This window comes from Rattus norvegicus, chromosome 10 (assembly GCF_021556685.1).
Source record: "Rattus norvegicus strain SHRSP/BbbUtx chromosome 10, alternate assembly SHRSP_T2T, whole genome shotgun sequence".
NCBI lineage: Eukaryota > Metazoa > Chordata > Mammalia > Rodentia > Muridae > Rattus > Rattus norvegicus.
In genome coordinates this window covers 107,664,722-107,690,667 of record NC_141543.1, presented here as the reverse complement: position 1 = coordinate 107,690,667, position 25,946 = coordinate 107,664,722, and the positions used below count along the sequence as shown (strand labels likewise).

General features: G+C 51.1%; 2 protein-coding genes and 1 long non-coding RNA gene across 6 annotated transcripts; 2 read left to right on the top strand and 1 right to left on the bottom strand.

Annotated features, from left to right (window-relative positions):
- The first annotated feature begins 1,756 nt into the window (after positions 1 to 1,756).
- Positions 1,757 to 9,652, top strand: Mrpl38 (mitochondrial ribosomal protein L38). 3 transcript variants are annotated; one of them, XR_015630693.1, is made up of 9 exons: positions 1,757 to 1,848; positions 1,938 to 2,117; positions 4,926 to 5,060; positions 5,134 to 5,342; positions 5,690 to 5,762; positions 5,877 to 7,159; positions 8,255 to 8,860; positions 9,061 to 9,197; positions 9,368 to 9,652. XR_015630693.1 is itself a non-coding variant. In NM_001009369.2 (9 exon segments), coding segments are annotated over 9 exon segments (1,143 nt in total). In that variant the 5' UTR covers positions 1,768 to 1,781; the 3' UTR covers positions 9,505 to 9,652.
- An 884-nt stretch (positions 9,653 to 10,536) lies between these two features.
- LOC120093105 (uncharacterized) lies at positions 10,537 to 13,936 on the bottom strand. The gene is made up of 2 exons (XR_015632270.1): positions 13,263 to 13,936; positions 10,537 to 12,070 (listed from the first exon to the last, which is right to left on the bottom strand). It is a non-coding gene; the product is annotated as an uncharacterized LOC120093105 (long non-coding RNA).
- On the top strand, positions 10,969 to 17,072 carry Trim65 (tripartite motif-containing 65). Of its 2 annotated transcripts, NM_001135714.2 has the most exon segments (6): positions 10,969 to 11,465; positions 13,979 to 14,074; positions 14,343 to 14,576; positions 14,653 to 14,830; positions 14,935 to 15,000; positions 15,494 to 17,072. In NM_001135714.2, coding segments are annotated over 6 exon segments (1,557 nt in total). In that variant the 5' UTR covers positions 10,969 to 11,063; the 3' UTR covers positions 16,075 to 17,072.
- The last annotated feature ends 8,874 nt before the right edge of the window (positions 17,073 to 25,946 follow it).

Here is a 25,946-nt window from a genome sequence, read left to right as displayed (position 1 = left end):
CTTAACACATAAGTCCCACGTCAAAGCTGTATGGAGGGAGAACTGTGGGTCTAAAGGATCAGCTGGCATTATGGGGCCACCTTGTACTTCTGCCATTTCCTGAAGGGAGAGTGAGTGACTTCCAGCACATGGGAAGAAAAGCAATGTAGAGTCCCCCAAACCTTGGTCTTCCTGAGCAACGAAGCAAACTTAGACGTAGCAGGGAGCAGGTGAGGCCAGCTTTGTGTTGTCTTGTTAGAGTCTGAGCTTAGCTGTCTGTGCCAATGATCCTGTAACCCCAGCACTCAGGCAGGCAGTGTATCAGAAGGGCAGAAGGCAGAACTGCACCTGACTGGCATGTCGGTCACCTGAAGTGCTCCCGAGGACCTTGACACGTGTCCGGAAGATGTGAAGAGGAATTGAAATCTTTGACATGAGCTAGGGTGGTGTCGCTGCATGCCTGTAGTCCCAGCATTTTTGAGGCTAAGGTAAGAGGAAGTGAAGTGGATCTGAGGCAGAGAGACTGGGAGGAAAGGAAGGAGGGGAAACTGGTTTGGGATGTAATATACAAGAGAAGAGTAAAAAGAATTGTCATTAGTTCAAGGGTAGCCACACTACAAAATAAGCCAAGGTAGGCAGGGATATATAGCAAAACCCTAAGTCATTTAGAATTAATGTTGTTGGAGCCATCGCTTCCAGGCAGGACATGTGTGAATCCTCGTTAGCCCTCTTAGGCCTCTGACATACAAACAAGACCTTCTCTTCAGAGCTTCCCAGAGAGGGAGAAAGAGAACGAAGAGTGAGCTACTGGCTGAGCAATGGCCCACTCGTGAAGACACCGTGACTCTTCAGAGAGGCTCATATAAGAGGGTTCAGAAACGAAAGGGTAAAACTGCACGGGAACCATGCCAACACTGTGGGTGGACGTCAGTTCCCCTAACACGCAGCAAGAACCCTTCAGTAAGCGTCAACTCCTCAAGGCAGGGTTCCGGTGCCCTGACCCATGAACTCCAACACTTGTCAGGCAGCAGCTGCTCGCTGTTGGAGGAATTAGAAGTGGCGGCGAGAGGCTGTCTGTGGAATCTAAACTCTGGCCATTTCTGCTGGATATAGAGACCTCATGGAATTTCACTGTGAGCTCAGATTCAGACTGTGAGGCTCAGACTCAATACTTAGCTGTCATCGGCGTGGATTTGGGATGCCAGGACTTCTTGGAGGGAGCACTTCAGGGCGGACAGGTCACAGAGGGAAAAGTCAAAACAGTACTGCGCACACCCTGTGATCTGGGGAGAAGCTGAGGAAGAAAGGCTTTGCTCAACCAGAAAATTGGGTTCCAGGGCATAAGGGACAAAAAGAGGTAGAGCTCACATGAACTATAAGTTGGAGAGATCAAGGGATATCATATATACCAAGGTGCAAATCCTCCTGATAGATCTATGAAGCGAGCACTGTTACTACCTATTTTATTCCCAAGTCTGACTCCAGAATCCTCCATCAATCCCTGTGTCAGGGGCAGAGGAAGTCGAGTAAGATCCCACAGTTGTTCTTGGAACTACACGGATGTGTTGCTCCCTAGTGGCAGCTCTCAGCCCTGCAGCGGTCCAACAGGCCTCTTCCCTATCACTACCAGACCTCTTAGGTTTTGCGCCGCTGCCGGAAGAATGTCCCAGTGCTTTCAGAATTACCTCAGGAGCTGGGCTCCGCGGGGCGGGGCGGGGCGGAGCCTCCCGCCGCGGCGCGCAGGATTCTCTCTAGCCACCTCTGTCTGGGTCCTACCGGCGTCTTTGGTGACCTAGGGAAAGATGGCGGCGCCCTGGTGGCGTGCCGCGTTTTCCGTCACTGGGAGATGCCGGGGCATCAGCACTTCGGGTGAGTGGTGTGGGGTTGTGGAGCTCTTGGGGCTCTGTAGCTCCAGTCGCAGCCCTAAGCCTGCATGACGCCCCGGTCTGTGTCCACAGCCTCCCTCAGCCGCCGGACACCGCCGCTCGGGCCCATGCCCAACGAGGACATTGACGTGAGCAACCTGGAGCGGCTGGAGAAGTACCGGAGCTTCGAGCGGTACCGCCGCCGGGCGGAGCAAGAGGCGCATGCCCCGCACTGGTGGCGGACCTACCGGGAGTATTTCCTGAAGGAGACAGGTGCGGGAGCGACGGGCTCGGAGCCTGACGGGCTGGAGACCCGCTGGTGTCACGTGTGTCCCCAGAACGTGGAGGACCTGCTTGTCCCCAAGACGTGTAGTCCTGAATTGACCAAAATCTGAATTTAAACAAACGTCCAAGTGATACATGCATGGATTAATCTGTAAAACTGAAACGCAGCCAGGAGGTGAAGGCCCATGCCCTTAATCCCAGCATTTAAGAGGCATAGGCAGGTGGAGCTCTTGATTTAGAGGCTAACCTGACCTACACCATGAGTTCAAGACAGTCAAAGCTACACAGAAAAACCTTGTCTTGGGGATGGAGGTCGTAGTACGGAGTATAAGATGCATTGTTTTGCTTTTTTGTTGTTGTTTGAGATAGGGTCTTATTAATTATAATTAGCCCACGGTGGCCTTGAACTCACTATGCAACTGAGGATGACTGATTGCCATATTCTGCCTCCCAGCTACTGGGATTGCGGCTGTGAACCACCAAGGCCTGGCTAGAGACTATGGTCTCTCTATATAAACCAGGGTAGCCTCAACCCACAGATCCACCTGACTTTGCCTCCCACGTTCTGGAATTAAAAGCATTTGCCACCACCTGGAGTCCCATTTCCTTAAATCTGCCTGAAACTATTACTAACTCTACCCAAGACTTAGGTGTGTGTTCATAACCACCTTTGAATCACTCTTTTATTCTTTCTTTCCTTTTTGTTGTTTTTGTTTTTTGGGGTTTTTTTTGTTTGTTTGTTTGTTTTTTTTTTTGAGACAGAGTTTCTCTGTGTGGCCCTACCTGTCCTGGAACTCGCACTGTAGACCAGGCTGTCCTCGAACTCAGATCTGCCTGCCTCTACCTCCTGGGGTGCTGGGATTAGAAGTGTGTGCCACCACTGCCCAGTGTTATAATTATTTAATCTCAGTCAGGGGCTTCTACTCACCTTTGATCATTCAGTTCCTAGATACAAGACACAAAGCCTTAAAGCTCTGGAGCTGGGCAGATATCTTCTCTCTATACTCTTACGTCTACTTCCTTACCAATAACCCTGAGATATGATTTGCCATATTTCTCCTTGGTCACTCTTACTCCAGCTGGATAGCCCTCATGGCCAGTTCTCACGATCCCTTACCCTCTGTCTACCTCCCCTCTGTCGCTCTCCCTCCCTCCCAGTCTCCACCTCAGGCCCCCAGCCCAGGAACTAAAACCCCACCTATCTCTCTTCTGCCCAGCTGTAGGTGTCTTTATTCACCAATCAGGGATAACCTGGGGGACAAGGTTACATACATCACTTGTGTCTAGGATCTCCCTGAGAATCTCCTCCCTGGGGGTGACCAGGGCTAATATTTAGCATAGCAATACATAGCAACAGGCCAAACCTCCATAACCCAGCTACCCTTGAATCATTTTAAAGGTGATCCCAGTAACCAGTCAGGAAGTCTATCTGCCTTAGTTCCCCTGCTGTGACCCCGTCTGGAGCCCAGAAGCTTGACCTTGTATCTGATTTGCTTACCACCTGAGCCCTGTTCAGGTCTGGAATGCAGATGGCACAGGTTAGTGGGTTGAGGGAATAGTTCCATCCTTTCCTGGAATGGTAGGATGACGGAGCTAGATAAAAACAGGCCACTCAACAAAGAGACTGATTTGGGGTCAGGGGCTTGGACCAGTCAGGAAAGTGTCTGCCCGTACCCACCCCATCCTCAGAGCACGAGGACTCTCCCATATCCAGGTCTAGTGTCTGCTTCTAACCCCAGTGCTAGGGGTCGAGGTTCCACACTCCATCTCAACACTGGAGTGTATGAACTCTGCTCAGGCAGACGAAATGGGAGGTATTAGGCTACAAATGTAGGAGACAAGGGTTCCTAGACTGCCGGGCATCCAGTCGCCGCTAGAAACTTCATGGAGTTGTGAACAAGAGGCCACATCTCCAGGCCAGGGTGGGGATTGGGGGTTGGGGGTTGGGGTACAGAGGGGAATCAACTGCTTAGCTGAGGGGCCTTCTATGGGAGACTTAGGTGGTGCAGCTCTGTATGGCAAAGACATCCCCCCCACGGAGGTTCTTGATGAGGAGGCAGTCCTTGCTTGTCCATACTGTTTGTTGATGGTGAAAATGGATGCCTCAGGGTGGACCAGAGATTAAATACCTTTTGCAGGAAGGAATACCAGGGAAGGATCATTGGTAAACCCTTGGAGCCAGCCCATCTAGATACCTCATGAGCATGGAAAGCTGTGTTCTGTGCTATGTGACTAGGGGTCACCCTCCTCATGTGGGGTATCATGGGCCCGTCCTCCAGGAACGGGTCAGGAGCAGATGAATTGCCTACCAGTCTCAGATATGAGGACACGGAGGTTTCCGAGTCCGCTCAACCACTTGGCCAAGGGGTGGCCTAACAAACAGATCTTTGGCGCTCATTGGCCAGCAGGTCTAACCAATCATCAGGTTCCAGCTTCAGTGGGAGACCCTGTCTCAGGAAGGAAAAAAAAAAGCCAACACTGAGGGCCAGCCATGGTGGTAGCACGTACACTCTAATCCCAGCACTTGAGGGATGCAGAGGCAGGCAGATCTCTGAGTTCAAAGCCAGCCTGGTCTACAGAGTGAGTTCCAGGACAGTCAGGGCTACACAGAGAAACCCTGTCTGGGGAGATTGGGGGTGTGGGGGGCAGGGTGGAATGAAGGGCATTGGAGCAGAACACTTCAGTCAACTTCTTGCTTCCACACACACTGACATCCACAGCCATGTGGACATTTAAGGACTCAAATTTAAAGAGCAGATTTGACCCTGCTTATCCTAACTTGTCTTACTTCTCTAGATCCCAAAGACAGAATCAACATCGGGCTGCCTCCACCCAGAGTCAGTCGGACCCAAAAGCTACAGGAGCGGAAACGCTTTCTCCAGGAGCTTCGTGCCAATTCGGAAGAAGAGAGGGCAGCGCGCCTCCGCACGGGTGAGCCTCGCAAAGGAGGGGCCCCTGGTGCACCCTCTGCACACTGTATCCAAACGATGCTGTCCCTCCCCAGCTAGCATCCCACTGGAGGCAGTGCGGGCAGAGTGGGAGAGGACGTGTGGACCCTACCACAAGCAGCGTCTGGCTGAGTACTACGGCCTCTACAGAGACCTGTTCCACGGTGCCACTTTTGTGCCCTGGGTCCCCCTACACGTGGCGTATGCCCTGGGAGAAGAGGACCTGATCCCAGTGTATCATGGCAATGAAGTGACTCCTACCGAGGTACTGCTCCCCCGCCCTCCTCCCTGCTCTCTGAACACAGGCACAGCTGTCACTGCATCATCACAGGGTCTGGGTTTGAAGTTTGTTACTGTCTGTGACTTCTAGGACTCAAAATCATGACAGTTTCAGAAACAAGACAAAGAGAAGAGCCATCAGAGCCTCCCCAACCCTGTCCCTTGGCCTGTGGTCCTTAGAGTTCAGCTCTCTATAGACATCTCTTTCCCTGTCCTTTGTGAGGAACTGTCAGGGGCGTGCACTCCTTTCTCCAGGGCCCATGTAGGCTCCATCCCTCTACAGAGAAACTGCTCCCTGGTGAGGGTGAGCGCTCCCTTATCTCTCCCTGTTAGGCTTCCCAGGCTCCAGAGGTGACCTATGAGGCAGACAAGGATTCCTTGTGGACACTGCTCTTCATCAACTTGGGTAGGTGTATGGGGGTTACTTGCCTCCAGCTCCCTACTTCTCCCTCCCTTGCCTGGGCAGGGTGGCTTGCTTTGGCTCTGGCTCCTGTGAAAGGTCCTCTCTGTTTGTGTGCAGACGGACACCTGCTGGAACCAGATGCTGAGTACCTTCACTGGCTGGTGTGAGTACCTTCCCTGGCTGGTGTGAGTACCTGGTGGGAAGCCAGCTCGGGATTCCAGCAAGTCCTGAAATGTCAGGCCCTGGCATTCCGGTCTGTGCTTAACGCAGGAACAGGAGAAATTGACAGGAATCAGGTGTGGGGTCGCATGCCTTTAGTCCTAGCACCTGGAGGCATAGGGCAGATCTCTGAATTTGAAGTTACAAAGTGGGAACCAGTCTAAAAAAAATACAGTAGGCCCTAGCCAGTTCTCACCAGCCTCTTTGCCCTGGGCTATTTTCTGTGGGGTGTGTGTGTGTGTGTGTTCACGCTTTGACAGTCAGTGGAGAAAAGGACCAGGAGCTGCTCACAGTGGCACCGGCACCTCTAGACACTGGGTCCATGGGTGTCGCAACCCTGAGCAGTCCTTGTTGGCTTTAGCTGTGAGCGGAGACTAGGGGGCAGAGGTCACACAGGTGTCCTGAGCTTTGTGATGCCCCTGTAATTGAACCTAGTAACTGGGAAGCTGCCTTCTGCTTTCCCCCTACCCCCTCAACTACAGCAACCAGCATATTCAGCAGAGCTGTCTGTGGGTAGTGGCAGGTTAGACGGTACCCTGGCTACTGCAGCATCAGGTCCTACATGGAGAGAAAACCAGCCCAAAAGAAGGTGTGGCTTCCTGACCTAAATGACAGGCTGACATCTGCTTTCTGTGCCCTGAGTGAGCCAGCCGCTCTGCCTCGCCACCACCAGGGGGTCTTGTTTTTTAACAAACGCCAGTGAATTGCAGACCATCCCAAGTCCAGCCTTTTCCTATTTTTCCATTTAATTTTATCCTATCAGCCGGGTGGTGATGGTATCTGCCTTTAGTCCCAGCACTTGGCAGTTAGAGACCGGCAGACGATTGAGTGTGAGGTCAGCCTGGTCTTCAGGGTAAGTTCCAGGACAGCCAAGGCTACACAGAGAAACCCTGTCTCACAAAACAAGTATTTCGTGTGTACCAGTGCCTCACACGTGTGCCTGTGGCTTTGGATTCGTGTGTACCAGTGTCTCACACGTGTGCCTGTGGCTTCGGATTCGTGTGTACCAGTGTCTCACACGTGTGCCTGTGGCTTTGGATTCGTGTGTACCAGTGTCTCACACGTGTGCCTGTGGCTTTGGATTCGTGTGTACCAGTGTCTCACACGTGTGCCTGTGGCTTTGGATTCGTGTGTACCAGTGTCTCACACGTGTGCCTGTGGCTTTGGATTCGTGTGTACCAGTGTCTCACACGTGCCTGTGGCTTTGGATTCGTGTGTACCAGTGTCTCACACGTGTGCCTGTGGCTTTGGATTCGTGTGTACCAGTGTCTCACACGTGCCTGTGGCTTTGGATTCGTGTGTACCAGTGTCTCACACGTGTGCCTGTGGCTTTGGATTCGTGTGTACCAGTGTCTCACACGTGCCTGTGGCTTTGGATTCGTGTGTACCAGTGTCTCACACGTGTGCCTGTGGCTTTGGATTCGTGTGTACCAGTGTCTCACACGTGTGCCTGTGGCTTTGGATTCGTGTGTACCAGTGTCTCACACGTGTGCCTGTGGCTTTGGATTCGTGTGTACCAGTGTCTCACACGTGCCTGTGGCTTTGGATTCGTGTGTACCAGTGTCTCTCACGTGTGCCTGTGGCTTTGGATTCGTGTGTACCAGTGTCTCACGTGTGCCTGTGGCTTTGGATTCGTGTGTACCAGTGTCTCTCACGTGTGCCTGTGGCTTTGGCTTCGTGTGTACCAGTGTCTCACACGTGCCTGTGGCTTTGGATTCGTGTGTACCAGTGTCTCACGTGTGCCTGTGGCTTCGGATTCGTGTGTACCAGTGTCTCACACGTGTGCCTGTGGCTTTGGATTCGTGTGTACCAGTGTCTCACACGTGTGCCTGTGGCTTTGGATTCGTGTGTACCAGTGTCTCACACGTGTGCCTGTGGCTTTGGATTCGTGTGTACCAGTGTCTCACACGTGTGCCTGTGGCTTTGGATTCGTGTGTACCAGTGTCTCACACGTGTGCCTGTGGCTTTGGATTCGTGTGTACCAGTGTCTCACACGTGTGCCTGTGGCTTTGGATTCGTGTGTACCAGTGTCTCACACGTGCCTGTGGCTTTGGATTCGTGTGTACCAGTGTCTCACACGTGCCTGTGGCTTTGGATTCGTGTGTACCAGTGTCTCACGTGTGCCTGTGGCTTCGGATTCGTGTGTACCAGTGTCTCACACGTGCCTGTGGCTTTGGATTCGTGTGTACCAGTGTCTCACGTGTGCCTGTGGCTTTGGATTCGTGTGTACCAGTGTCTCACACGTGTGCCTGTGGCTTTGGATTCGTGTGTACCAGTGTCTCACACGTGTGCCTGTGGCTTTGGATTCGTGTGTACCAGTGTCTCACACGTGTGCCTGTGGCTTTGGATTCGTGTGTACCAGTGTCTCACACGTGTGCCTGTGGCTTTGGATTCGTGTGTACCAGTGTCTCACGTGTGCCTGTGGCTTCGGATTCACTGGGAATTGCAGGTGTTGTGAACCTCCATGTTGGTGCTGGAAATGGAACCTGGGTCCCCTGAAAGAGTATTCAGTTCTCTTAGCCCCTCTCTGGTTTCTGAACCACCTCTGCCCCCAAGTCTGTTTGCAGCATGTCCTGAGATCTTGAAGGTCGGCTTGTGTTCATCACACGCAAGAGTGTTCAGGGTCTCTCTGGCCCTGGGAGTGACTGCCTCTGGGGTGCAACGCTGGGGTTCCCCTGCCACCTCGTTGGCATGGCCTCTAATGGGTATTTTCCTTCTACCAGAACCAACATCCCCAGCAATAGGGTAGCTGAAGGGCAGGAGAGCTGCCCCTACCTCCCCCCCTTCCCTGCTCGAGGCTCTGGCTTCCACCGCTTTGCCTTCTTGCTCTTCAAGCAGGACAAGCCAATCAACTTCTCCGAGGACACCCGTCCCTCACCCTGGTAAGCTAACCCTGCTTGTCCCCTGAGCCTCAAGCCAGCTCTCTGGGGTGGTGGCTCTTGCTTGTTCCTCCTCTTGGTATAGGTCTTGTGCTTGGCAAGCAGTCCTGCGTCTGGGTGGACTCCAGGGGCTTCCCAGGATTGCCTGCTGCGCTCCCTCCTGCGCGCTCTCTCCCACTCAGATGCCACCTGTTTCCTCACAGCTACCAGCTGGCCCAGAGGACCTTCCACACCCTTGATTTCTACAAGAAACACCAGGAAGCCATGACTCCAGCTGGTCTGGCTTTCTTCCAGTGCCGCTGGGATGACTCGGTCACCCACACCTTCCACCAGCTTCTAGGTAAGGGCTTGGTGGCCAGGCAGGCCTGGGGGCAAAGACCTTTTCTGCCATGCCAGGAGTGGCCTTTGAAAGTCAAGGTAGGAAGTCCCTGGCAGAGCTCCAGCCTCACAGGCAAAGAAGGAAGCCCAGGTCAGCAGGAGTCCACCCTTGTCCCCTTACTGTTCTTGCAGACATGCGGGAACCTGTGTTTGAATTTGTACGGCCACCCCCTTACCACCCCAAGCAGAAGCGCTTCCCCCACCAGCAGCCCCTACGCTATCTGGACCGATACAGGGACAGTCATGAGCCCACCTATGGAATCTACTGAGTATTCATCGCAGAGGGTGAGAGGGCACAGCTGGAAGCTCACATCTCAGGAGAGACCATCGGAAGCCAACTGAGACTCCCTGCAGCCCCCCCCCCCCAGCAGACCCAGGGGCTTCGGTTATATGTGAATAAAATGCTTTTTTCCTGAAGTGCTCTGTGGGTAAGAGGAGGGTGCCCTGCGGCCTGGCAGCTGGAGATAGACTGAAAAGTGAAGCTTTGCACAGCCTGTAGTCTCTGTGAAGGACAGCCCCAGTACCAGAACCTCCTGGAGGAGGAGGCAGTCCTGCCCTCTTGAGCCTGGGCAATCCCCATCAAACCTAGCAACTGTTATAGCTCCAGCTAAGGCCTCGAGTCCCCACTCGAGACTAGATGTCTTCCCTGCACCAAAGGAAGGCCTAGAAACAAGGCAGTTCTGCCTACTCAGAAAGATGTGATCTCTGATTCACACTCCCCACGGAGGCCCTGGGACCTCCATCTCCTCTGCTCAGCTGTAGAGGAAATGATAGTCACCTGTCTTAGGATTTTACTGCTGCAAACACCGTGAGCAAGGCAGCTCTTATAAGGACAACATTTAATTGGGGCTGGCTTACAGGTTCAGAGGGTCTTAATTACCAGGGGTAATAATGGCAGGGAGCATGGCAGTGTCCAAGCAAGCCTGATGCAGGAGCTGAGGGTTCTACATCTTCATCTGAAGGCTGCCAGCAGAATACTGGCTTCCTGGAAGTTAAGAGGAGGGTCTTAAGGCCCACGCCCACAGTGACACACCTACTCTGTGCTCCCTCCCACTCAGATGCCATCTATTTCCTTCCACTCAGAGGCCACACCATCTAAATAGTGCCACTCCCTAGGGCAAGCATATGCAAACCATCACATCACTCTGAAATGTGGGAAACCAGGCAACTGCTGGACTGGTGACCTACAAGGGCCTTGGGAAAGGGAGGGGTTTTATTCGGGTAGCTGGAGCCAGAGTCCACAGGCCACTAGGAGCTGAACTGCCTAGTGAGACCTCATTGAGGAAAGGATAAGGGGTCTCTTAAAAAGGTTAAATGTGTTTTAGTAACCAGAAATTTCCAAGTCGTTATTTTAAAAGAACCAAATTTACACATTTCCCAGAGAGGGGAGATATAATCCCAATACCTAAAGTCCTGTTCCAGAAAAAACAAAACACACGGCCCTGACCAAACACTACCAGGCTCCATGCGGGACGACCCTCGCTCCCATTTTCACTGTCCGGGAAAACATGACAGAGACCACAACTAACTGCCCTGGGCCTAGTGGGGTTCCAGACCTCTAAGGCCAGATCTTCAGGAGGAGTTGATATGAGGGTCTAGAGAAGGAATGTGGAGCTGTCCGGGTCGACCGGAGGGAGCCGCGCCCCAGCTCCCAGTGCGTCAGAAGCCGGACAAGGGCGACTTGGATCCCTGCCAAGGAACGTTCCGGGGCACCAGAGCGCAACGCTCTCGTTGCCCTTGCGCACTGCCATCTTCCTGGACTGTCCTTCGCCCTTCCGTAGCCTCGGTCCCTTTAAGAGGTCTGCGCACACAGGACCTCGCTTCCGCTATGGCCGTTCAGCTGCTGGAGGAGGACCTGGTGACTTGTCCCATCTGCCTGGGTCGCTACTGCGACCCCGTGACGCTGCCCTGCGGGCACACCTTCTGCGGGAACTGTATCCAGGATTCGTGGCGCTGTTGCGAAAAGATATGCCCCGAATGTCGCCAGCCTTTCCCCGAGGGCGCCAAGCTGAGCCGCAACGTGAAGCTGAGCACCTTGTTGCAGGGGCTGCCGGCCGCCATCCAGCGTCTGGAGTCCGGCACGAGCCAAAGCGCTCGCTGCCCGCGCCACGGGAGGCCGCTCGAGTTCTTCTGTCTCACGGAGGGCCTCTGCGTGTGCAGCGCGTGCACGGTGCACGACTGTAGCCACCACGAGAGGGCGCTGCTGGACGTGGAGCGCCGCGTGCGCGAGGTGAGAGAAGGGCCGGGACTGTTTGTGGCCAGGGCCAGGGGCTGCAACAGAAGGCTGCGGGTTCCCATAGGAACCTAGAGGCCATGTACACCTGACTGTCCCACACAGCTCTCCCCAGGTCCTCTGAATAAAGCAGAGCCAGAGTGTTAGGCCAGGGCTAACAGCCCCATTCGCCAAGGTGACCAACATTCAATAAGCGTGCTTTCTGCCTTTCAGAGGCTGAAGATCTACTCAAGGGTCAGATAGTGTCTCAGCAAAATGTTTCATTCTATAGAGATGGCAAGGTCAGCCTGCTGAAGAAGAGTGGGCGGCGCTCTTTAGGTGACTCCTCAGGGGTGAGGAAGTACCAGCCAGAAAAAGAGGACGCAGGGACAAGCGCCAAGGAGCAGAGATGACGGGGAGGAGACAGGTTCCTGAAATCTCCAAACAGGTCATCGGGGACCACACCATGATGGGCAGCATGGTGGTGGTGACTCTTCCTCTCGGGATGTCCAGAACCTTCCCGAGCTTGAGACAGGGCGATGATGTCATCAAATTTCTGCTTTCTGGAGACTGAGCTCCAACTGGGGGTGTGGAGTGGGTAGGAGATGAGGAGGAGGTCACAGCTGCAAAGCAAAAGAAATGAGAAGTGAGTAGGAGCCCGGTGCCCAGTGGAGACAAGTAAGAAGTAGGGATGGCTGGGGACAAGGTTTCTGCGTGAGACTGGGCTACTCTGTGCTGAGGGTGGGTGGGGAGCAGCTGGTTTGGGATACGAAGTGTGTGGATGCAGTGGTATACACAGACACCTACTGAGAGCTGGGAGGAGACGCGGGCAGTAAGGAGAAAGCCGGAAGTCGCTATAGTTCCCTAGAAGGAGTGGTAATTTGTTGGGCAGGGAGAGTCTGCCCAAGATTACATCTTGACAGCTACATAGATGGTGGCTAGGGCACAGCCAGTGACAGGAGAGAGAGTTCTCCAGGTGATCCATGCTGCTGAGAGGTTCAGTTAAAGGCAAAAAAAGGCCATGGAATTGGCACCATGGCAGCCTGCGCCCTCGCCCATGGCCATCACAGCCAGGCTGTGAGGCTGTGATTACCAGGAATGAGACAGAGGAGACGGAGTGAGAGGACTGCAGCACACGGACAAGGAGCCTGAAGGAGGGAGCGCGACCAGTAAGGGATGGAAAGTGGGAATAAGGACAGATGCCTGGGACATTTCAGAGCTGTGACAGGGCCAGGGTGAGGTCAGAGGGTGAGTGGCAGAGACAGGAGGAAAGAAACGGAGTTTCAGAGGGTTGGAGGGTGAGCCCTGGAGCTGCTGAAGCCCCGAGAAGTAAAGCTGAGGCACTGCTGCCCAGGACAAGTGAGAGACCAAACTGGGTACTGAAGTTGGCATTGGAGGTTAGAAGCCCTCAGCATGGAGGACACCTCAGCCAGATGGCTCATGCTCTAGGGGACAGAATTTTGCTTGAGAGGAGAGAGGATGTGAGGCACAGGACGCCCAAGGGCCAACGAGGCTGGCAGACACAGTGGTAAACATCGAGAGACCCTGCCTCAAGGTAGAGGGCACGGACTGAGACACCCGAGGTTGCCCTCTGACCTTCACATGTGCACGTTGGCATGTATGCCTGCACCCACACTTACATAAACACAAATAGGTTTGTTTTTTTGTTTTTTGTTTTTTTTGGTTCTTTTTTTCGGAGCTGGGGACCGAACCCAGGGCCTTGCGCTTCCTAGGTAAGCGCTCTACCACTGAGCTAAATCCCCAGCCCCCACAAATAGGTTTTTAACATAAGCTAGCTGGTGAGGTGGCGCACACCTTTAATCTTGTCACTCTGGAGGCAGAAGTAGGCTGATCTCTGTAAGTGTTCAAGATCAAGTTGGTCTACGTGGAAAGTTCCAGGCCAGCCGGGGCTACATGATGAGACCCTATCTCAAAGCAACAATGATAAAGGTTCCCAATTCAAAATGGTGTTGGAAGGAGTAAAAACAGGTAATGAGACTCTTAGCCAGGTTAAGCATCATCTTCAAGTACCATAATGGTGCTCCTATAACAGCACATTTTGGTCTCCAGGGAGAACAGAAGTCAACCAAATGATAATAACGTCCGTCTTCCCTCTGGGCTCCTAGGTGCTGAACTGATCACTGGTCAGACAACTCTGTCCAGTCTCCCGCCCCACCCCAGGCTCTGTAAGCCCAGTGCTACCTCTCTCCTTTGTTGCCTGGGGTAGGCATGAGGTTTGGACCAGAGAAGGTGGGGGAACTCTGTCCAGGTCACTCAACCTGCAAGCCACAGGAGTGGGACCGGAAGTGGGGTCTTCAACCCAAGACCAACACATTCCTCATATAGCATTCTGCTCCATGCAGAGAAAGGTCCCTATCCAGGCCTCCCGGGACTCTGACCTAGTTCTGGGATTGTCCAAGGCACTTACCATTAGGGCCATGAGGAAAGTGCCCAGCATCTGTACTGGTGGTGACTCAAAGGTTACAACCCTCCTAACCTTTTGTTGCTTGCCTTCTGGATGGGTGCCACAGGACCGACTGAGAGCTAGGGTAATGGTTACCCGGCAACAGGCCACTCAGGCAGAGACCCAGCTTGAGGAGCTGCAGCAGCAAAGCAGTCAGATTGAGGTAATTCACCATGTGCTCATGTCCGGCCTCACCCCTTAGCGGTTCCTGGACTGCAGGCAACAGATGTGAGCTCCTCGTAGATGCCTCCCAGTGGCAGGGAGTGGGAAGTTGATCAAGAAGCCAGGCCTCAGTGGGAAAGAGGTTCCAAGGGCCCTAACTGACTCCCCCATGTTCCCACCCTTCAAGCCAAGTGGGTGACTGAGGGCCCGGCCTGCCTTGCCATGGTGCTGAGAATGGCCACGCTGAAGTTCCTCCTGTGCCCACGCAGAGTTCAGCCCGCACCCTGGCCTCGGTGGTCTCCAGGAGATTCAGTAGCCTGCTCCAGGTTCTGGAGAAGCAGCAGGCCTCAACACTGCGTGACATAGAGGGAGCCAAGAAGCGGGCGCTGGACCAAGTTCTGCATGAGAGACAGCGGCTGACTGACCACCTAAAGGCCCTGTCTCAGTACGACCAAAGTGTCCAGGACCTCCTGGGGCAGGGGGATGATTTCATCTTCTTCCAGGTACGTCAGGGCAGTGGGCTAGGGCCATGCTCCCACGCCTCGAACACCACTCACTGCCTCTGTCCCCGGGGTTCAGGGGTTACAGCAGCTCTCTGAGCCCATAGGGTCCCTCGGGCCACCGACTCCTCCCCAGTGGGATGAGGAAGAGCAGTTGAACAGTGTGAACCAGCTGCTTAGCCCACTGTGTGAGCTCCTCCTTGAAGAGAAGACCCTCCCCACGGCGGCAGACAAAGCTGCCAGTGCTGGCCCTATGGGTAAGACTGACTTCTCCCTGCCCTCTGGGCCCTCCCCACCCCCCAATGCTGGGTAGATGCGGGGAGTCAGGGATAACCCTATCCCTTCACTCTTTGTTCTTAAGAGGCCTTGGGTCCCCTGGCACCAGTCCCCAGCGCAGTGTGTCCACTGAGGAAGAAGCTCTGGCAGAGTAAGGAGACACAGTGCCTGTGTGTGTGCGGGTGACAGATGTGTGCACGTGAGAGTGTATGAATGTGTGCATATGCTTGTGAACATATGGGGTGGGGGGGCTGCTCTAACTGTCCTGTCCACACTCCTCACTGGGCCTGTCCCCACCTTAGCACATCTGCTGTCAGACGTAGACCTCATCCAGATCCACCCTGAGGCAGATTCAGTCAGCATAGTGTTATAAAGGGCACACTCTGGGGTCCATCTCCTCCTTCTGCTTAATAGTGTGTGAACTTAACTCTCTGAGCCTCAGTTTCCCCCTCTCGTAACATGGGGCAGGTAGAGGATTCCAGCTCTGAGGGAGCAATGAAGGATTCACCAGTAAGACGCTGCCCGGTGTTCAGCCCACTACGCCTGGTAGACATTTAAACTGTCCATAGTTGGAGCTCAGGAACCCTAGGCTCTAGGGGAAAAAATGACACCTCTGCCCACTTCTGTTTGTCTCTCTCCAATAGATTATCGCAATCTGACCTTTGACCCAGAGACTGCCAACCGGTATTTGCTCTTGTCTCACAAGGCCCAGCAGGTGACACACCATTTCCAGGCTCAGAGCCCAGCCAGGTCAGGCAGCTTTGAGCTGTGGCAGGTACAGTGCACCCAGAGTTTTCAGACTGGACAACATTACTGGGAGGTGCGTGCCTCTGACCACTCCATCACTCTGGGCGTCACCTACCCAGAGCTACCACGCCGAAAGCTGGGGACCCACACGGATAACATTGGTCGTGGACCCTACTCGTGGGGCCTCTGCATCCAGGACGACAGTATTCAGGCCTGGCACAATGGCAGAGCTCAGCGTCTGAGTCGGGCAGGGGTATCTGGAGGACTCCTGGGCGTAGATTTGAACTTGACCTCTGGCTGCCTCACCTTCTACAGCCTGGAGCCACACACACAGCCACTGCACACTTTCTATGCAGTTTTCAGCCGGCCTCTCTTCCCTGTCTTCTGGCTCCTTGAGGGGAGGACCCTTAGTCTTTGCCATCAGCCTGAGGCCGAGCTCCCTCCAAGGCCCCAGGAAGAGGCCATAGCACCCAGCTGAGGAAGGCACAGACAGGTGCCACCATGCTTGTGTGCCCAAAAGTGGCTCCGTCCCTGGCTTAGAGACCAATGGCCAACCTTCTAAAAGGAACAGCTGGTGGCCTCTCTGTGGACTCAGAGGCCAGAGATGGGAGAGGAGCCCTAAGTCCAAGTTTACTTTTTACTCTCTTCGAAGGGCCCAGGGGCCAGAAGAAAGCCCCGGCCTCAAGCAAGAACCGAGTTCTTGGCATTGCTTGGACATCGATCTTAGTTCTATTGCTGTGAAGAGACACCATGACTAAGGCAACTCTTACAAAGGAAAGCATTTAACTCAGGGCTTGCTTACAGTTTTAGAAGTTTAGTCCATGGTTATCATGGCGGGAAGCAGACAGGCGTGGTGCTAGAACAGTAGCTGAGCTGGTTACATCCCAATCACCAGACACACAGAGAGGGGGGAGGGGAGGGAGAGAGAGAGAGAGAAAGAGAGAGAGAGGGAGGGAGAAAAGGAGGGAAGGAGAGAGGGAGAGGGAAGCTTTTGTAACCTTAAAGCCCACCCCAAGTGACACACTTCCCCCAACAAGGCCACGCCTCCTGATCCTTCTCAAACAGTTCCACCAAGTGGGGTCTAAGCACAGGCTGTAGACAGCCAGTGTGGCGATGGGTATGGGTGTAGCAGATGTGAGCTGCTTGCCTTTGCTGGTCCCAAATATGCTTCCATGAAGGTCCTGGATGTTTTTTTCCTCACATTTCTAGAAGTAGAATTTTTTTTTTTTCTTTTTGGTCCTGGGTATAGCACCTGGGGTGTTTTGAATGCTAGCATTCAAAGTTCTGACCTCTCTCACCGATGACATCTACAGCCCGGTGTAATTTATTTACTTGAAATGTGCTGTGTTCTGGTGTTGGCGGTAGTTACAAGGAAGCCCACTTTTGTAAGGTCCTTTTCTTTCCTTTTGTAATTCCTTAAGCATTTGTTTTGTATGCTCATGGGTAAACATCTCCCAATAAAAAGATTTCAGAAATTCTTTTGTTTATTTAGTCTGGGACTCAGGGTGGGGTGGCTTGTACGCCACAGGGTGCATGCAGAAGTCAGAGGACAACTTGCAGGAGTCAGATCTCTCCTTCTACCTTGTGGGTTCTGGAGTGGAACCCAGACTGTCATGTTTGACAGCAAGCACATTTACCTACAGAGTCATCCCATCATCCCAACAATAACAGGTTCTTGTTGCTCGAGACAGGGTATCTCTATGCACCTCTGGTTGGCTTAGAACTATGTAGACCAGGCTGGCCCACTCATAAAGATCTGCCTTGCCTCTGCCTTCTGCGTGCAGGGATTAAAGTCATGAACCAACATCGGTGGTCTCTTACGAATTTTTAAAGGGTTATATGTGCAATAATAGATCCCCTAGGGAAGACGTAAATGTTTTACAAATGACTAAGCATTCCTTTAAAATATATATGTGTGTGTGTGTGTGTGTGTGTGTGTGTGTATTTTGCCCACATGTTGTGTGTGCATGTGTGTGTGTGTGTGTGACTGTGTCTGTGTGCACACACACCTGTGGAATGACTGAGGAGGCTAGAAGAGGGTGGTGGGAACCAAACCTGGGTCCTATCTCTTTAGCCCTCAGATGGATGGTCTCGCTTCGCTATATAACCTAGCTGGGTGGAACCCCCTATAAAGCGTATTTCACATCAAACTCGATGCGATCTAGGCAGCCTCTTCCTGCCTCTGCCTCCTGAAGTCATGGACTTGACTTTTTTTGTCGGGTGAGGGGTTGAGACTTGACCTTAATCTGTAACCCAGGCTGGTCTGGAAACTTGCAGTGTCCCCATGCTGACCTCGTTAGGTGGCAACCCTCCTGCTTAACCTTCCAAGCATTGGGATTATAGTATAACCCATGAGCCACCCTGCCTGCTGGGTTTCTGTCAGTCGCTGTTGCTTCTGAAGCCAGCCAGGGTTACACAGGAGGGCAGCCACACTCCTAAGAGGTTTAGGGTTATTAATGCCGCACTTGCATTGCAGGACGTCCTGAGGCAAGGTGTGCAACCCGTCAGGTTCCCATTTGCCTCCTCTGCACGGGGAGGATGTTATTAGGGGCAGGTGTGAGCACATCCTTGTGGCGCTATGAAGTGCTGCTATTTGTGCCCTCAACATCAAAACAACTCTGAAAGACTGCAGACATTAGGTAACAATGTCTAAGACAGGTAGCGGTGGTGCACACCTTTGATCCCAGCACTCAGTAGGCACAGGCAGTTGGAGCTTTGTGAGTTCAAGGATGGCCTGGTCTACAGAGGGAATCCCAGGACACCTGAGGCTACACAGAGAGGAAAAGCTTGCTTTGTTTGCTCTGCTCATGGTCCATCCTGACCTTCACATGAGGCCCCCTATTCATCTCATGTCCCACCTTCCTCTCTCTCCTGCCCAGTCATAGGCTCTGGCCTTAAATTGTCCAATCAGAGGTCATCAGGAGTATTCTTTACAGCACATCGGTCAAGACAATGCCCATGTCCAGACTGCAACCTGGTCTTGGGACACAGAACTTAGCATCTGGGGGTTGGGGATTTAGCTCAGTGGTAGAGTGCTTGCCTAGGAAGTGCAAGGCCCTGGGTTCAGTCCCCAGCTCCGAAAAAAAGAACCAAAAAAAAAAAAAAAAGCTAGCTGCAAAAATAAATAAATAAATTAATTAATTAAAAATAAAAATAAAAAAAAAGAGCTAGCTGCAGGCATCAAGAACTTAGCATCTGAATATACAGCTCACAGATCTCTATACTTTGAGAGCAATCTAGTCTACATAGCTAGTTTCAGGCCAGCCAGGGCCACATACAGATGTTGCGGTATAATTACAAAGTGGTGCGACCGGTTCCCGCGTGTCACTGCTCTATGCTGGGCCCCTGGTACTCTCAGACCTCGGTGGTCGCTCCCTGGTGTTAGTTCTAGCACTGTAGGGCCATATAGAACTAACCTCAATTTATCTCAGTGGCGGCTGGCTTCAGTGAGGCACCACGCCACGTTAGCCCAGCTGTCTTCTGGCCCCAGCGGTCTCTCCACTCCCATTGCTAGTCACCCTGCTCAGCCCTGGCCAGCTGGGAACTCTCTGGTCCCAGCTACCCAGAAATATCAAGACTCAACAAACTGTAACCCAACAACCAGATTTACATGTTAAATTCTCAAACCACAATACATCCACACAGTAAACTTACAACCAATTGAAAAGGACATAAACTGTCCACCTAGGTAAGATAAATTTGCTGACAGACATCCATCCCAGCTACCTTGGCAATTCAAGACCACCCTGGACTGGGTCATCCTTCCCTGTCTCCATTTTGATTCTCCCTCCTTTTCCTTCTCTCCCTCCCTACAAAAACTTTGTCCCCTCCTTATTCTTTTTCTTTTTTTTTTTCTTTTCTTTTTTTCGGAGCTGGGGACCGAACCAGGGCCTTGCGCTTGCTAGGCAAGCGCTCTACCGCTGAGCTAAATTCCCAACCCGTCCCCTCCTTATTCTTTTACTGTCCAATCGTGGCCTTGACCTAACTTATGCCAGCCCTCACCTGCACAATGACATTAACCTACATACAGAGACTGTTTCAAAAACCCAAAACAAAAGCGACTACCACCATTCTGGGTATGTATACCTGTGCACTCAGCTACCGAGAAGGCTAACGAGGGAGATTCCCTGAACCCATTATTTCCAGGCCAACCTGGACCACACAGTGAGACCCTACCTTTATCCTACTAGACCCATACCTAAAAAATATGGCAGCCTGGGTCTTAGGCATCGTAGCCAACAGGCACCATAGGTATGGCTTTACCACCGGGCTACACACCTACAAATTGTTATCTTTGGATCTCACTGTGTGGTCCTGATTGATCTGGAACTTGACTTGCACACCAGGCCAGCCTTGAACTCACGGAGACACATCTGCCTCTGCTCCCAAATGCTGAGATTAAAGGTGTGTACCTCAACACCCAGAACACTTGCTGCCCCCGAGCCCCACCCCAAGTGGAAACTTCCAGTTTCTTTGAAAAATCAGTTATGTTAACTGATGCTTTGCAGGGGCACACGGGTGAAAGAATGTTTTGCTAAAGCAGACACAGGTGACAGGATGCATGGCGTTCAGAAGGAATATCCATGTGACCCCACAGACAGTGGGAACGCAAGCATTGGTTTGCTTCGCTCCGCCTCACTATTCTTCCCTAACAGCACACAACTATTCATTCACCTTACACTGCGTTGTTGAGCTTTGCCTGTGGTGATGTCATAGAGAGAAACAAAGAACTCAGGAGGCTCCCACAGCTTCTTGCTGCTTCTGGTGATTGAACTTCCCTTGTTGGTTCGCATGTGGTGTCTGCCAAGAGAGAACTAGACTGCAGCTCCTGATTTGTACATGGTGTTTGCTCCTGGACTGAACTCTTTTTTTTTTTTTTAAGATTTATTTATTTGTTTTATTTATTTATTTGTATATGAGTACACTGTCGCTGTCTTCAGACACACCAGCAGAGGGCATCAGATCCCATCACAGATGGTTGTGAGCCACCATGTGGGTGCTGGGAATTGAACTCAGGACCTCTGGAAGAGCAGTCGGTGCTCTTAACCGCTGAGCCATTTCCCCAGCCTCCTAGACTGAACTCTTGATATCCTGACAAAGAAGGTTGGACTCACCCCACAGAACTATTTCTAAACAGGTCTGCTTCTCCCGTGTTCTAATAACTCTGGTGTGTGGTAGGCTAGAGGGAAGGTTGGGTCCTTCTGAACGTAGGTTGAGAAAAGTTTATGTCTACCCACACCCCTTTTTCTGGGACAGTCTTACGCAACCTAGGCTGACCTTGAACTTGCCATGGATGACCTTGAACTACTGTTTCTTTTGCCTGCACTTGCTGTTTTCTGGGGTTACAGGTGAACACTACCATGACTAGTTCTTTCTACATAAGCAAGATATGCAACGTAGGACTGAGCGACTTCCGAGGGTTAAGTGGCATCTTTAGATGAGTACTGCTTTCATTGTCCTCTAGTGTCCTAAGATTTGCAATGGTCATTAAGTTCTTTAATAAATCTCACCTGGGGCTGGAGAGATGGCTCAGTAGTTAAGAGCATTGGCTGCTCTTCCAGAGGACCTGAGTTCAATTCCCAGCAACCACAGGGTGGCTCACAACTGCCTGCAGTTCTAGTTCCAGAGGATCTGATGCCCTCTTCTGAACTCCATGAACACTAAGCACACATGTGGTCCCCAGACATACATGCAGGTAAAATATTCGTACACACAAAATAAACTTTCCTAGTTAGGGTTTTACTGGTGTGAGCAGATACCATGACCAAGACAACTCTTATAAGAATAACATTTAATTAGGGCTGGCTTACAGATTCAGAGGTTCAGTCCATTATCATCAAGGTGGGAGCATGGCAGTGTCCAGGCAGGCATGGTGCAGGAGGAGCTGAGAGTTCTACATCTGAAGGCTGCTAGCAGAATACGAACTTCCAGGAAGCTAGGATGAGGGTCTTAGAGCCCATGCCCACAATGACACACCTAGTCCAACAAGGCCACACCTTCTAATAGGGCCATCTCCTGGGACAAGCATATTCAAACCATGACATAAACCTAAATAATTTAAAAGACAGTTTAAAAAGAAAAGCTTCAACTCCCCAAAAACAGGGTTCCGGGCTATAGGACAGATGTGTGTAAGCCAGTGAAAGTGAGAACCAATGGCTGTCTTTCAATGAGATGGCTCTGAATAGCTCAAGCTGACTTTAGTTAGACTAACACATATTGATATAGATGTAGATGATATAGATATATAATTAATATATATTAGACTTATTAATTTATTTTGTACTGTAGCTGTCTTCAGACATGCCAGAAGAGGACATCAGATCTCATTACAGATGGTTGTGAGCCACCATGTGGTTGCTGGGAATTGAACTCAGGACCTCTGGAAGAGCAGTCAGTGCTCTTAACCGCTGAGCCATCTCTCCAGCCCGTAAGCATGAATTTTATATCGCAAGCTGAATGATTCTATCTAGCCAGCAGACACCGACTGTGTGCTGTGCCCAGGCTGGTAGCATCCATGCTGTTACAGAAGTTAAAGATGTGCAAGCACCGTGGCCAGCATCTAACAGTATCTTGCCTCTATATTTTTGCAGTCAGCAAAGGCTGAACTTTTATGGCCTTTATTTCTTCCTTATAAGTTCTTAACGCCATCTTTTTGGAAACCATTTCCTATGTTCTTGGGATATAGTATTCTCTCTCTCTCTCTCTCTCTCTCTCTCTCTCTCTCTCTCTCAACAGTTAAGTAAGCAAGAATCTTTAACCTGAGCGAGTTCTTCCTATCTAGTCAAGATGACTGCAGAGGCCGTCAGGGGCAACCAATCGGAGGAACCAGTTTCTAGGAGACACTGCAAAGAGGTTTAAGTTTCTTGTGGAAACTTTAGAAAAATTATCAAAGACTCATCCGAGGGACTTTGTTCCCAGGAAGCTCTGACAAAGCAAACTGAGAATTACCATAAGAATAAGCACATGGAAAGCTAGAAGGGCTCAAAGCTCCAGCATGAGGGTCAGTTCAGAGGTCTGCAGCACCGCTGGTCCTGGCCAGGCGGGTGGGAATCTCCAAAGGGCTTTGTCATAAGGAGCTCAAACACTCAGGAGCTTCTCCTGTAAGTTACAGCATGGCCTCCGCCAGTCTACAGTGTGAGTTCCAGGGCAGCCAGGGCTACACAGAGAAACCCTGTCTCGGAAAAACCAAAGCAACAACAAAAAGATCTGACCACCACATGCCAGAGTGGCCCAGACAATTTATTGTGCTGCCCTATGGCTGTAGACATTGTCGTGCTGTTAGTTTCCTGTCTTAAAGTTAAAACGCCACGTTTATCCTAATCATCAGACACGAGAGAAGGGCTGGAGAGATGGTTCAGTGGTCACAGCATGTACTGCTCCAAGACACAGGTTTGGTTCCCAGCACTTACATCAGGGCAGCTTTCAACCTCCTGTCTTTTTTTTTTTTTTTTTTCTTTCTATTTTTCGGAGCTGGGGACCGAACCCAGGGCCTTGTGCTTGCTAGGCAAGCGCTCTACCACTGAGCTAAATCCCCAACCCCTCAACCTCCTGTCTTGGTGAGAACCCACACTGGTGTTCACACTACCAACCCCACATGGACATAGTTTTTTTTTTTTTTTTTTTTTTTTTTTTGGAGCTGGGGACTGAACCCAGGGCCTTGCGCTTCCTAGGTAAGCGCTCTACCACTGAGCTAAATCCCCAGCCCCGACATAGTTTTAAATAACAAGGTTCTTTTTTAAAATGAAATAAAAGTAATCATCATAGCACACAGCTGTGACCCCAGCACTTAGGCTGAGACAGGAGGAGCAAGAGAACAAGGCCACTCTTGGCTATGCATGGAGTTCAAGGCCAGTCTGGACTCAGGGAACTTGCTGTCCTCTGCACCTTTCTGCACACACACACACACACACACACACACACACACACACACACATATACACACACATACACACACATATACACACATACACACACATACACCACATATACACACATATATACACACACATATACATACATACACACACATACACAGATGCATACACACATACACACACATACACACACATACACACATACGTACACACATACACACATATACATGCACACATATATACACACACATATACACACACATACACACAACATATATATACACTCACACACACACATATATACACACACATATACACACATACACATACATACATACACACATACACACACATATTCACACACATACACACATATACACACACACAACGGAGGAGAGAGAGAGAGAGAAGGAGAGAGAGATGGCTCCGTGGTTAAGTAACACTGGCTCCTCTTCTAGAAAATCTGGGTTCAGTTCCCAGCATCCACATGTCAGCTCACAACTGTCTGTAACTACTATTCCAGGGGATTTGATGCCCTCACACAGACATACATGCAGGTAAAACACTAATGCACATTATATATATATTATATATATATATATATTTTATATATATACATACATATATAATCTCAAAAAAAGTTCTTTTTCTGATACAATGCATCCTGATTACAGTTTCCTTTAGCATTCTTTTAAATATTTATTTATTTATGTATGTGAGTACTCTGTCTGCATACACCTGCAAGATAGAAAAGGCATCAGATCCCAGTATAGGTGGCTGTAAGCCACCATGTGGTCGCTGGGAATTGAACTCAGGACCTCTGGAAGGGCAGCCAGTGCTCTTGACCACTGAGCCATCCCTCCAGCCCCTTTCTTATACAGCTCAGGGAATGGTGCCTCCCACAGTGGGCAAGTATAACTCCCTATAGATATGCCCACAGCCAACTTGATCAAGGTAATTCCTCAGTTGAGGCTTTCCTTTCCAGGTTGTGTCAACTTGAAAGTTTAGTTGATATCATGAATTATGAGTCGTGTGATGGTATAACAGTATCTACATATGTGACATATAGATCTATATGTGATGAATAAGTATTACTTCTACACATGGGCATCAAGAGCACAAGCTAGAGGTACCAACAACAAATACCCCTAAAGGAAAGGGTTCTCAACAATGGCATTAAACAAAAAGGTAACTTACAAAAGCCTTCTTTACAGACACAGCAAAGATCCGGCCCTTATCTCTCCTTCTTTTGGTTTGGGTTCTGCGAGTGAGAACTTGGGTCCTCGTGTGGTTGTACCACAATACGAACCCCTGAGCCATCTCTCTAGCACTTAAAACTTAAAAGAAGAAAAAAAGGGGGGGGGTTGGAAAAGGAAGAACAGGAAAGAAGGAAGGAAAAAGAAAGAAAGAAAGATCCCTATTTTCTATATCTTTTTTTTCTTTTTTTTTTTTTCGGAGTTGGGGACCGAACCCAGGACCTTGTGCTTGCTAGGCAAGCGCTCTATCACTGAGCTAAATCCCCAACCCCTAAAACTTGCTGAACACATTTTTCTTTTTTTTTTTTCCTTCGGAGCTGGGGACCGAACCCAGGGCCTTGCGCTTGCTAGGCAAGCGCTCTACCACTGAGCTAAATCCCCAACCCTGATCCCTTATTTTCTGTGTCTAGGTACTTTGGCCTCTTGTAAGTCTATGCACAATATGTGTGCAATGCTCAAGGAAGCCAGAAGAGGGCATCTAATCCTCTGGGACTGGGGTTACAGAGGGTTGAGCTACCACACGGGTGCCGGGAATAAAATCTGAGGACCTACGTAAGAGGAGCCAGTCCTCTTAACTGTTGAACCATCTCTCCAGGCCCTAACAATTTTAAATGTGTTTAGCAACGTCTACCCCAGGCCAGCAAGATACTTCAGTGGGTAGAAGTTCTTGGCCACAAAAGGCCGATGATGCTGAGTTCAGTCCTTGGAATCTGTGTCGGAAACACATGAAACATACGAGCACGCTCGGGCACACACACAAACGTGGAAAATTTTTAAAAAATTTAAAAATACCAATATTGGCAAATCACATCTCAGGTTTGCCTCCTGGAGGAGGGAAGAGGACAGTGAGCGGCTGTATGAGTAACACCGGGATCACTTTAAGGATCATCCTCAACCTAAAAACACCTTTCTCCTCTTCAGAACCAGGCAAATCTACCATCTGTGCAAACCCAAGCCGCTCGGCCACCAAACCGCAGAGAAGGGTGGTGCTCTCCGCCTCCCGACCACGCCCGGAGCTTGGCGAGCAAGCCCCAGTCAGATCGGGAGCTCCTGTGGAGACCAACGTATGGGAGTCATTATCTGCTTTCCTGCCAAGCAGGGTCCACCCAGGCCGTCTCCCACACAGCTCCTTCTGTCCAGAAGGCCTTTCCACCCGTCCCTATCTGCCTGAGTCCTGGCAGTTGGTGACCGTGCAGCTCGGACGTCACTTCACCAGCCCC

Excerpts from the sequence above, each read along its gene's own strand:
- Trim65 (XM_087572534.1), top strand. The coding sequence starts at position 11,064 with ATGGCCGTTCAGCTGCTGGAGGAGGACCTGGTGACTTGTCCCATCTGC. Across the intron at positions 11,466-13,978 it reads TGGAGCGCCGCGTGCGCGAG|GACCGACTGAGAGCTAGGGT; the intron begins GTGAGAGAAGGG and ends TGGGTGCCACAG. Across the intron at positions 14,075-14,342 it reads AGCAAAGCAGTCAGATTGAG|AGTTCAGCCCGCACCCTGGC; the intron begins GTAATTCACCAT and ends GTGCCCACGCAG.